This window comes from Gymnogyps californianus, chromosome 8 (assembly GCF_018139145.2).
Source record: "Gymnogyps californianus isolate 813 chromosome 8, ASM1813914v2, whole genome shotgun sequence".
Taxonomy (NCBI): domain Eukaryota; kingdom Metazoa; phylum Chordata; class Aves; order Accipitriformes; family Cathartidae; genus Gymnogyps; species Gymnogyps californianus.
Window position 1 is genome coordinate 23,153,399 of NC_059478.1, and position 13,103 is coordinate 23,166,501.

Sequence of the window (13,103 nt, forward strand, 5' to 3'; positions counted from 1 at the left end):
GTCTTCTCCTTAAACACAATTTATCTAGGCTGGGGTGCCAGGGGTGGGGTTAGGGAGAAGGATTAACTTTTTATCATTCGTAACTCACAGCACATTTTTTCAGAGCAAGCTAGCTCTCTCTCAGGACAGCAACCACATTAAAGGCGTTAAAGCACATTAGTTACATAGGGATTAGGGTTTTTTTCTTTCTTTGCCTTTTTCATTATTATCTAATTAAAAACAAAACAACAAAAAAAGAGGGAAAGCCTTATAAATCAGTGTTAGAAAGTGAAATGATACCATACTGTATCTCTAGGAGTACTGTAGCCAAAATAACAAAGTACCTAACAATGATTCTCATAGGTGAATGATATGAACCACCTAAGTATTTTTAATTGAACAGCAAGCACTGTCTAGAAGTTTGCATATACATATCCTTTTATTTTGAAGTTCCCTACTCATGACCACACCTCAATAGTAGCCTTGGCTTATTGGGCATGGCTGTGTACACATACCAATTGTCATGTCAGCACCTGAGACCAAATATAATAATATTCTAATATATTCATCTAAATAATTGCTAGAGGGCAGGAAGGATATGGGAATGGATTAAACTGTGTTCAGAACTGAAGTCCTCTGCTAAACATTAGAGTACTTGCAGATCATCTAGACATTTACATTTTCTCCCTTTTATAATTTAATCTAACTAACATCTTCCCCCCAGGTAATTTGTGGCTTAGTTATTGTCTAGATAAACAATATATAATGTTCTAAGATTTTTAAAAAGTTACTGATACAATAAATGCCAGCATACGCATCTATTTTTATACTCCATGTCCAACATTGTGATATCTATTACTATTGTCTTGATACCTTCTGAAATCGAATTTGACTTAAGTAAAGTCAGGTTTTGATTTGTTAGACCTACTGACAGATTGCTAAAAAGAATTTTAAACACAGACTCTGTGTTCATGAAAATATCAGATATTTACTTCTCTTGCTTAATTATAATGAAGTTTACAGATCTGTTCAATTTGAACAACAGTCCAAAATCTTGGATATTCCAACTTCATTATTCCAAAGAAGGAGTTTTTCAGAAATGACAGAGTTATATCTTCTCGTTTCTTAGAAGTACTGTAGGTGGGGCCCTCACTTCTTTCCTTGAAAACAGACACCAGGATCAGACTCTGAGAGCAGGGATACCATGCACAGACTGAAAACATAAGGCATACAGAGCAGCAAACATGTACAAGCTACGTACTGTATAAAATTATCAAAGATCAAGAGAAGAAAAAAAAAAAAGATGAAGGGAAAGAATTACACCTAAGCAACCTAACCAGTAAGATCTGAAATGAAGAACATGTTTTTTAATTCTATTAACTTAACCAAAATATGTTAAAAACAGTATGGAATAACTGTTGGAGCAGGAAAATTAATATTCTTTGGGAATTTAGATTTTTATTTTCTTGCTTATACAGTGTCTAATAGCAGACTATAATTATATCAAATGTCTGCCCATTAATCATATTTAGTTTGATTTCAGTGAATTTTTCTTTTCTCTTTTGGTCTGTTTATTGATGAAGAAAAACATATTTAAGTAGATGTCTAAAATTTGAGTTGTGGTTCTAAAATTGTAACTCTCCATAAGACAAATGGTTCTGTTTCTTTTCCCTGAGTAGAATTTTGATGCTGGGTAGAAGAAATGTCTGAGATTTAGACCTTTGAATAGCAGTGACGAGGTGCAGGTCGAGATTTAAGAAAAATATAAATCTTTTTTTTCTTCCTGGTCAACATTGACTTTGCCTGACCTTGCCTCAAGGATTCACTCCTTTAGGAATTAGGCTAGTGTAATTCTATTTTATGCTGTTCTAGTTCTTACACTGCTCTCATCTGTATAGTATTTCAGTGACTTCCAGGTTCAACGTTATAATCAGCAGGATGAATGCTATTTTCTTTCTTGCTTCCTCCTTCTGTAGGGAAATAGCATGCCCAAGTGCATCAAATGTATGTAAAAGTGTTAATATTACATGTGTATTATGCAGATACATACTAGTAAAGGCAAGTTGAAGATACAAGGCTTCCACCAGGAGAAGCTGGTGATGAAGACTGCAATGGTTCTTGGATCCTATGGCTTGCTAAGAAAACTCTGTCTTTCCCACTGATGGAAGGCTATGAAAAATTATATGATTTTTTTTTTCCAAAACCAAAAGAAAGCTCAAGTTCATCAGTGAAGAAGACAATGGGATCAAAGCCATTTGGAGTAAGAAAACATCTCTAATCTCCATTGATGTTTGCTTAAAGGAATAGGACAGGAGGTTGGCAGAAACGCACTTAGATTTCCCATTGGACAAATGAATTTCCAACAAAATGAACATACGAAAAGAAATGATGTTGTCAGAAGAATGTCAAAACACTATAGATAATGCTGATCTATAAATTGAGCACTAAGAAAAGGAACAAATGGCGACAAAATAACCTTTTTTTAAAAACACTTTTAAAACTTACCACTTGCTCTAGTAGTATGTAGTTTTCTATGTGGACTTAGCATATGTTTCCTCTGTTTCAAGGTCATGTGGTTTTAAAAAATGCCCTTTTGTAGAAATTTTCAGTTGCTTACTTGCTCTGGAGTATGCATGCTTAATCTCTTTTTATTACTCCTTTCCCAGCTACTCCTTTTTCTCATTTATCCCCACCAACTTAGTTGCCTTAGGCAACTGCAAAATGTATCTTCCATATGCAATGAAATCCTATGGAAATGAGGTGTGCCATATATATTCTTTATCATTTACAGAAAGGGATCCTTTTATCCACTGGCCATGAAATTACTCATGGATCTAACTCTCAGGGCTTGGCTTTACTAATGCATCCTTGTTTTGCAACAAGGGAAATGCAACTGCACTGTTGTAGCAGCTCTAATGACAGGTGGACAACAGTCTCCCTTCCAAAGTCTAATTCTCTTCACTTCTACACCGATGTAAATCTAGAGTAATTTCTAGATCTCTATGAATTATATTAACACACTTTGAGTACATACCATATAGCTAAGGAGTAAATTCAAATCTTACAGATTTTTTCATATTAAAGACTTTTTTGACATGTTGCCAAGTCAGTATTTTCTGCATATGCTGTTTCCTTGTCCTGTAGTGGACAGTAATATAATGTTCACATCATGTTACCATTTCCATACCCATCACACACATTTGCTTTCTTCAAAAAGAAAAGAGATATCTGAGGTGAACATTGCAATTTAAATTATCTTTAGAACTCTCAAGAAACAGAGCTAAAAGGTAGAAGACAAAACCTCAATAGGAAAAACATCTTCTGTTTACAGGTCTCATCACAGAAAAGGAATTCTATCCAGGTGCCCCACATGCTTTATCTACAAAGGCACATTTTCTTTAAAGAGCTAAGTATGCTTTCTATAGGAGGAGCACTTGTAAAGGTTATAGAAATGTCACAAAATACACACTTCCTCAATAATGAAGAACAACTTCCAAGAATCCCAGTCCTCTCATGCTTCCAAACAGAGTTAATCAAAATCCTCAAACAGAACAGATATTCCCTGGAGAAAACAATGTAATAATTCCTGGGATTTTCATTTTGAAATTCAGAAAGATGTTGAAGTGCATTATTAAGGCTACCAACATCATTAGATGACTTTGCAATTAAGGATGCTTTGGCCCATCATGAATCTGACCAGCACACAGAATTTGTCATATTTGCCATGAGAATATACCAATGTGAACTACCTAGGTTATTTAGGCTATCAAAAGAAACAAAATAGGCCATCTGTGCTCTCATGGTACCATATGTGGTACCAAGTTCTGTGTGCTATTACAACCAGACACAGTCCACCATTTAGAACATGTCAATAATTCAACCGTTGTCAACTGCTTATTGAATTTGGCATCATCAAGCACTTAAATACTTCAGCAGTACTTGCTAGCCCTACTTTCATAAAGTAATTCTGGCTTTATTTATGTATGCAGCTTTTGGTATGTTCTGTGTTTAGAGATAGTTTCTCTTGCCCCAAATACTGCAGAAATCAGTATTCTTACTGATATCCAAGTGGTCTATTTACATTGCAATTTTCTTGTCATCAAAATTTTTATCTGAAACATTAAAGCTTGTAGGAGACCACATAATAAGGCATATTTAAATGATTATAAGATAATCTAAGCACTTTTTATTTACTGGAGTCACTCAACAGCCAGATATATTTATTCCTTGAAGAACCTGTATTGATTTAATCCAACTCAAGATATGCTTTCTGTTAGAATGTAATTTTTTTCTGCTTTCCTCCCCTCTCAAGACAACCATCCAAAAAGTACATGACTATTTGCAATGGATAAAACTGCTGGCACTGGAATAGCAACCAGTGTTTCAAAGCAAGCTCTTCTTTCATGCAAGTAATTTCTGAGCAAAGGGTTTGCAACTAGGTGGAGAAGCAATTTATGCTTGCTGCAAAGAACTGACATGGTGCTTACCATGTCACCTACATGCACATGAATTTTGCTCTGTGTTACTGCATTTTGCAGAAAATACTCTCTCAGCAAACTGAAAGTTTGCTTTCAGTAACCGTGGTGTATACCTAAAACATAATTTGACTCATCTAGCCTACCTTAAAGCAAAAGGTCTAAGAAGCCAAGTATAACCATAACAACAATTAAGGTTTCAGAGGTACATACTAAAGGACTTACTGTGATGATTAGCCCTTTTTCCTGGAAATATTTAACCAATGGGACAGCATTCTGCTTGAAATTCATTAGTCGTCTTTGAGTGGCCTTCAGGTTATCATCAGGTCTCCCTTGCTGTTCAGCACGCTTCAGTAACCTTTCTTTCAGCCTTTGACTGGAACATGCCAGGAACACCACCAAATCTGGGGTACAGATCTGTGGAAAGAGCAATTCAAGAAGTCTGTGATTAAATTGACTATCCAGCACTACAGGACTCAGCAATTCCATTATTAGGTGAGGCTCAGATATGCTACGTTTGCGTAAGTTGGAACTTGATGAAGTCATGCATTTTCTGTTGGTTTTTTTAAGGGAAATTTGTAGGCTTAAGGAGGGGCTTGTTTGTCTTATATGAAGATTAGTCAATTTGTTTCACCTGAAATGTTAAGGAAAAAGTTTAACGAAAAATTTTTACCTCACCCTAGAAACCTTCTCTAGACTATGTTCATCATTTGCATTACCAGAAGGTTCCCCGAGCTAAAATTAAAATCTTTAAAAAGAGCAAAATATAAATATCTCATATTCTGCAGGAAAATGGTTGTATGGTTTCCATCTAAGAAGTCTTTAAGTAAGGTGGTATTTAAAATCCAGCAGCCACTATGAAGCTAACTGATGTCTAGGACCAGGTGAAAACAGACCTGTTCCAAGATCCACAGTTTCTTGTAACACTTTCTCTGTTTCTCTAAATCTCACCCAAGCTTCAGTGCACTTTTCAAGAGGTTAGGTGTGGCAGCTAAGAGGATTTTAATCTCTCCTATCCTTTTTGGTCTGTGTGGTGAGCAGTGTTTTATGTCACACCCATCCCCGCACTGAAGTTCAGGAAGTACAGCCTTACGGCAATGAGAAAAAAATTTTTGGAAGTTTAGCTCTTTCCCACTTAAATTCAAGTTGCCCTTATGGCTTTCAGTGTTCTTCATAACTTTTGGTTACTCATGCTATCAAACAGTTATAAAAGAGATGACACCTCTGGTGCTTGGGGGAGGCCTAATTTTTTTTTTTTTCTAATTGTAAAATGAAGATAATAATGAGGTACAACACAGTAATTACTGTGGAAAATTAATTAATTAGGTTTTAATTATTTCATATTGCTTTTTAAAATGGAAAGTTCTCTACAGGAGCTGCGTACTGTTATTGTTATTAAATTTTTGACTAGTAACAGCAACAATACAAAAGACAGCATCAGAATCCCAGGAACTATTTTTTCTGATACTCTGGTTTTTGAAATACATTTCACGCACAGAAATAAAATGTCAATGAAAACAATGGTTTAAAATTCTCAGTTCAAGAAGCCTAGTTTCAAATGAAATATTGTTTAAAATGGTTTTTGAAGTGGGAAAAAAAAGTAATTCCAGCATTTGTGGTAGGAATACAAAGCAGATTCTGATTATGTGATGTCTCTATGAATTCATCTTTTACCTGCAGAATATGCATCTTTATCATCAAAAGTAGCTGAAAACCATTTAATAAACACAAGCCTCTGCTTGGTTTTAGATGCACAAAAGGATAACATCTCTTCTATATCCATAGGTATACAGACCTAATAGCACTTAATATATTTCTCCTACATGCATTTACAATCTTCAGGGTAAACCCTTGAAATGCTATTGATATTTCACTCCTGTTTTCATGAACCACTCAGCTTCCACTTACCTCAACTGTACCTGCCTGCAAGACATGCTTATAAATACTTTAAGTTGGAATGTAACAAGCTAGTGTGAACATACGGACATCTGGGACTACTTCTCTAGAAACATACCCAGTTCTCCTACGTAAATATGAATACAAATTGCTTTTTTCTAACAAAGGAAAAGGGTTTTTTATGACTCATTTGAAAACAAATCTATTTTTTAAACTCAGAACTAACTGTTGTTAAGTTTTATGACTAGGGAAGAAGTTTTATTCTGAGACTCAGCTTGTAGAAAAGGTGTACAGAAACAGCACAAACAGAAGAACTGGATTCCTTCATGCTGATTTCCCATAGCACGCTCATCTTGTGCTGAAGGCAGAGGGTCTTATTCATGTCCAGAAATGCATGTGAGGAAGGACTGTGGGGCTCAGGGAAGTGAATTTGACTACTTACTAATTGGAACTCAGCAGAAGGGAGAATCTTTGCCTATGGGAACAGACAGGTTTCTGGTTATTCACGACCTGCTGAATTTTAAATGAGACAAAGAGCATATGGCATCAACTCAGAATAAAACTGGTGGGTACATCCTCTCATTTTTTAGAATAGTATTTACTAGTAAGTAAATCCTACTCTCTTTGGGTCTGAATCTCCTTCCTAAACTGGAACAAGGAGTAAATTGAGAGTAATTCCATGCAAGTTGGTGGTGTTATTGACGTAAAGCAGCATAAGGGAAAGATGCTCTCTTCTCTCTGGCGATATTTTCTACATCTCCTCTTTTAGTGAGAGTAGTGTGGTTGTTTGCTAGAAATTAGATGATTACACTCTCTCTCATTATTCCTCATTAGGCAAAAGACGAAAATGCTCCGTTTCTTAATTCCTGGTATGTTCTACTAGATACTCCTGAGAAAACTTAACTGACAGCTCATGAACAATTGTCATTAATTTAACAGTGCATTTTATTCTAACTGGTAAAGGTTACTAGCAAGCTAGTTTATGTCCATTGTATGGGTGCTCTCCCTTGTAATTACTGATTTGCTTTTTATAGTTCCATCTCTGCTGGGTTACTAGACTGTTTGCATAGATTTTCTTGTTTTAGAAAAGCAAAATCATGAATCACGTTGTCAAAGAATGAATCCTGCTGACAGAATTTTTTCTGGTAACTGCTTTTGAACTGTATTCACACTGCCCAAGAAATAAGCCTCCAGCAAACTGCCCAGACTACATAATTAGGCCCACTAATAACTGATTGAGAGGCAGGTGTCTTTAGGGAAAACTGATTCAGATTTTCACCTGTGTAGGGCAGCTAGTCAATAGGAATCCCTATCTGTAAACACTAATGCTAATGCTTCAAAGAAAGGTCTAAGCAGACCTCTGGTTCAGAACTGCTCAGCAGGCACCTCCATCCACTCTGAATTCCGAACATCAGGTCCTCTCCTGAGGGTTAAGGATCAGCAGTGGATGAGCTCTCCTTTGGCTAGTTTGGCTAGCAGAGAAGAGCCCTTGTCCAGAAAAATAGGAAACCTGAGGTCTAGGGTCTCTTATCCAGCAGAAAATTGAACCACTGCTTGCCTTTCCCAGGAGAGTGCTCTAGCTTCCAGGGGAGAAGACAGACAATGATAAGACCATTCCACAGGCTTCCTGCTCAGGCTTGGCTTTAAGAAAGCAATGTAAAACTCACAGGGCCAAAGAGAATGAATGAGAGGAACCACAGCAATGCAGACTACTGATGTACTAGCCCTCCCACTCCTCATACAGATGACTGGGTACATATATCCAGTAGGAGACTGTACCTGAGTTTTATCAGCCTGGAACAATGAAGTGGCAATTTGGGAGAAGGGAGATAGAAGCTGAGGAGGGAACGAAATGAAGAAGACACATAGACCATGATGCAGAAAAAATACCTTTACCAGAACGAAAGCCTATTCCAAAGAACAGATCCTTTCCCCTTAAGAAGATTCACAGAAAGGTTGCATTCATTTTTCTAGTTGTTCTGGAGCCCACACTCTTGGCCAGTGACAAAGCAGGTTTTCTAGGAGACCTTTGCAGAACATGAGCTTGGCAGTCAGACCGCCGTAAGTCAGCTCTCCACAAACACCTACATCAAACTTTGCGGGGACTGCAGACATCATTTCTGCTTGGAGGTTTAAGTATTGGACTTGAAGGAATAGTCCTGCTGTCCTTAGCCTGTGAGGCTGCGAGAGGACAAGTCAGTTTTTCCCAGCATCCTATATTGTGCCATCTACATAGTTTGTTCTACTTTAGCACAATTAATTCCCATAATAATTTTCATAAGGAATATACTTGGGAGTTAAAAAGTTAACTCGAATCACAGCCAAGATGAACTAGTTATTCTTTGTAGGTATAGTGCATTTATGAATATTCTTAAGGACATTTTAAATAAAGAATCAGATAAAATTTACTGCCTCTTTATTATTTAAATTAAGATTTTACTTCTTCAAATATAGTCTTGTCACCCAGGCCATATAACACAAAAATATTTTTAAGATAATTTCTACAAAAACAGTCTTTCTCTTTTATCAAGAAATTAAATTATATTCATTAATGAATATTCATTAATTCTAATACCAGTTCCGCATTTCATTTCACTATTAACAAAACTTACAACTAATATATTTTAAGGAAACTTCATCTGTACTTACTCTATTGAAACTAACAAGGTTAATGTTGGTGAAGGAATTACTGAAATCAGGAGGAAAGTTATGCATGACTGACTGAAAGCGGGGGAAAAAAAAAAACCAAACCAAAGCAGTAATTGAAATTAACTGGAAAATACTGAAGTGAGAAATTGTTTCTCCTGGGAAAGATAAAAACTTATTGCCATGTGAGAGATTACACAGAAAGTCAAACTGCAGTTTCTTCTTCACAAGTCATTTGAGTTCAACACACCAGTCAGAGGCATTTCATTACGGTGTTACTGGAGAGGAAGATATTTAGCATGCTTGAGCATGCTGGTACTGTAGATGACTTGCTGCATTTCAAGCTGACAGGTTAATGGTAAATAAACCATTTTCTCCTTGGCATTTTCGAATGTGTGCTTGGAATCTAAACACCTTTCTACTATTTGCACTCAGCAGAGATCATGGATACCTTAGAAATCTGTGATTTAGGATAGCTTTATGCCTACGCTCAAACTGAAGGGCTAAATAAATCAGTATTAAATCTGTGCTACTACGCAGAAGGATTTCAAAATTATCAAAATCCAGAAATTATCATATATTTAAAACAAATATAAAAACTGGAAGTTCTATTTGCTTTTAAGACATTAAAATTCATGTTTTTATTTTTTCTCCACAACCATGACTGCTTGGAACTTTGTTTTAAAGTGAGAGCTGAGATTCTCATAGTCACATGACTTCAGGGCTTTATTAAAAGTACCTCTATCAAAAGTGTTGGCAGTATTGACTCTACTTTCTGGAATTAAGAAATGGGAGAGTCAGGATTTGGCAACAATCCAAGACTTTCAATGAGAGAAGTTGTATGTCATGTATTCAGTTTTCAAAGAGAAAAATACAGGCCTTATTTCAACTCAGATAAGAAGTTCAAAGAAAACTGAGAGAAACTCAGAGAAAACTGCAGTGCTCACGGCTATGAGTTCTCACAGGCTGCAATGAGGCTGCAATGCGTAGCTGACCATTAAGAAATTAAGCTGGTGTAAGTGACTAGAATGGCAGAGTTGCTGCTGGTTGGCAAGCACTGCTGAAAATCTGAAAACATTGCTCATGCCATCTTAAAGACTTCTTTCCCGCTCAAAACATATGGATGATAGGAACACTGATATTAACAAAACTCAGTAAGAGAGAGGAAAAAAGCTTTAATTCAAACGTAAAATTCCTGAGATGTGTAAAGTCTTTTTAATCCACTTATTCCAGATTGACATTATTGCTTGGAAGCAGTGTTTGTCACTTCTGGTGTCTAGATCTGAGCAGAAAGAGAAATACTGTGCGTGCTGAAATGATACATTGCTTTATCTTGGGCACTTTAGTCACTGAGATGCAATCTGTTTTAATACAATTCTGCCTAGCAACACATGGAGAACTTACTGTCCACACGAGAGTCTGGCAACATAATAAGGAAGAAATCGTCATCTTTTAGCCATACCTATGTTTGGGAATGTTAGCATAAGTTGGTTTGCTTTGACTCGTTTACTAAAAATAACATTTTTTTCCAGAGAAAAGTTCAGCTTCTGGGTAAGTCAAAGGGATAAAAAGGTGCTGGTAGCACCAAGAGCAATTACAAGCGAAGTTCAACAAGAATTCATCATTGTGTATTTCTATACTAGAACATTATGCAGGACAGGTACTGTAATTAGAGTTCAGACATATACGTATCCATTTGATTTTTTTTTTTTACAAAATGAAGAGATTATGAAAGCTCAAATAGTGTCAAGTCTCAGTAACAGCTATGTGAGCCATAAAACTGAAGGAATTACTTTAGCATAAATAATTTGTTACATTAAAGATGTCTGCAAACACAGCACAGTTAGATTTTACATGTGCTTGCAAGAGAAAGCAGGCACCTTAGCTGACCTTTTCCTTCTCCACCACTAATATGGTGAACCATTTCCAATATAAATTAGTTCATCTTTACAATAACTCAGCACGGTTCTTACTGGTGAAAGCCATGTAATAATATATACAAAAAGGTTCAGTAAACAGCGTTCAGGGAATTATAGAGTTAGTGTTTGGGAGCAAAACAGATTTTATGCCCTTTCTGCCTTGCCTGTTAGTTGTTCATCACCTACTGTCCACAACATGCACTGGTGGAGAAAAGGGAGATGATGTGGCTTAGACCGAAAACCATACAGGCTCTCTCCTGGTCCACCTTTCATTGAGCACTGTGGCCAGCTCACATCTAGTCCAAGTTTTGACTTCCTGGCCCTTTATGTGACATTGGGTCCAGATACTTTCTTGACCCCACCGCATCATGCCTCACAAAGAGGAACAACATATGGGTAACAAAACAATATAGACTTCTTAAACCAGACATGCTTTCTTGAACTATAACAATGTTAGGATTTTGTAGCCTGTTTTGTTTATAGACCTCCTATTTTCCTCGCATTTGTTCAGTCTCTGTTTCAGCCTTACCTACTCTCTCAATATCTTGTATTACTCATTTCTGTTTTCATTCAGTTTAATAACTTGTCCTTCACATTCTCTCCCCACAATTTATTTTTGGTATTACTACATATATTCTTGGAGTTTGTTTCTGTCTGTGTAAACAACGGCAAAGGAGAAAGGCTATACAGTGGAAAATGCCACTTTTAAAATGAATGCTTCTTTGCTTATTTCAAGCTTCCATGGGATTACAGATGAATATGCATCCCAACATACTCAAATGACGAAGCATAAATGAACAGTCACCCTTGTCCCTGCTGCTCATTCCTCCCACTGGCATCTACTCTATATCCTATATGGCTGAAAGAACTGAGAAAGCCAGCATATTCTATTTACCCTTATACAAACTTACCATCATTATTTTAGTTTACATCATAAAATCCAAAAGTGTTCTAGCTGCTTTATGGAACAAACAATAATGTAAAGTCACTGTTCGAAAGCACACAATTGCCTTTTAGAACCCTTGTAATCAAAACAATTAACAGCTGTGAAGGGATCATGAATGAGGGAAAACAATTAAATAAACAGTAACTCCTACTTCACGCATCTTTTGGCAGTTCCGCTAAACGTAACCTTTAAAATGGCTTGTGTCATACAACCTTTTCTGCCGTTTCCAGGTACATAAGCATGCAATGGTCTTAAAGGGACCATCTGTAAGAATAAGTATTCACCCATGACAAAATTAGTGATAACAATAAGAATTAGTTCCTACTCAGAACTTTTTATCAACAGATCTCAGTGTTCTACAGGGCATGTCTTTGTAAGAATAAGGCATATGTATTACAGAATAATGTGATTTGACTATTTGCATTTTGTGGGATTTCACCATTTTCTTCAGAAGGATGTTCCATTGCTTAATAGATCTTCTAATTATAAAGTGTCTTACTATTTAATCAAAACTTTCTTTGCTGAAATTTCAACTAATTATTTCTCATCTTGTCACTTTTGGCTAATGAGAACAATTCTGTTCTGTTCTTCTACACACTGCTAGCAAGAAAGCTATAACATTTCTAAGCTGTGGAAAACACCCGTAGCATCCTTAATTGCAGACCTACACAAATTATCACAACAGTTAATTACTGAATTCTCCACAACTCAATTGCACTTCCCATTGAGGGATCTGTGAGTGCCTTAAAAATGTTAGCATGTTTAATGTAAATAACCTGACATGCCATGGATTACTGTCAGCCTCATCCTGTAAAGGAAGATGGGTACCACGTCTGCTGATAGTCCCCTTTCCTTACCACAAGACCTTCCTACTTATGTGTGTAGCATTATGGCTTACTAAACAGAGAATTTTAAAGAAACAACAAGTGTATTTTATTTCTTTAAAATATAAGTCCAAGATAAAACACTGAATATATCCCACTGGATTAAACAGATGTATGTTGAAATACATACATTCTTTGTACATTTATTTCCATGGCTTTAGATATGCTTATATAAGAGGTCAGCTGCAAAGAAAGGTGAAAAAGGGGGAGCCTAAACAGACCAAATGTTCTTTCCTATGCTGCTATAAAAGCTCTGTGATTCCTTCTTTCCTTCCCCGTATTTACTTTAGAACAGATAAGATTGAAAGGTGGCCCTATATGAAGTGGTCCGGGATTTTTTTAGAGACTCGGATAGTCA

General features: G+C 36.4%; 1 protein-coding gene across 1 annotated transcript in view; it reads right to left on the minus strand.

The window, feature by feature from the left end:
- Window positions 1–13,103, minus strand: part of AK5 (adenylate kinase 5) — a 95,647-nt gene that overhangs the window by 70,921 nt on the left and 11,623 nt on the right. Inside the window, exon 6 of the mRNA XM_050901011.1 lies at window positions 4,680–4,871. Coding sequence (XP_050756968.1) covers window positions 4,680–4,871 — 192 coding nt within the window. The remainder of the gene's footprint in view (window positions 1–4,679; window positions 4,872–13,103) is intronic.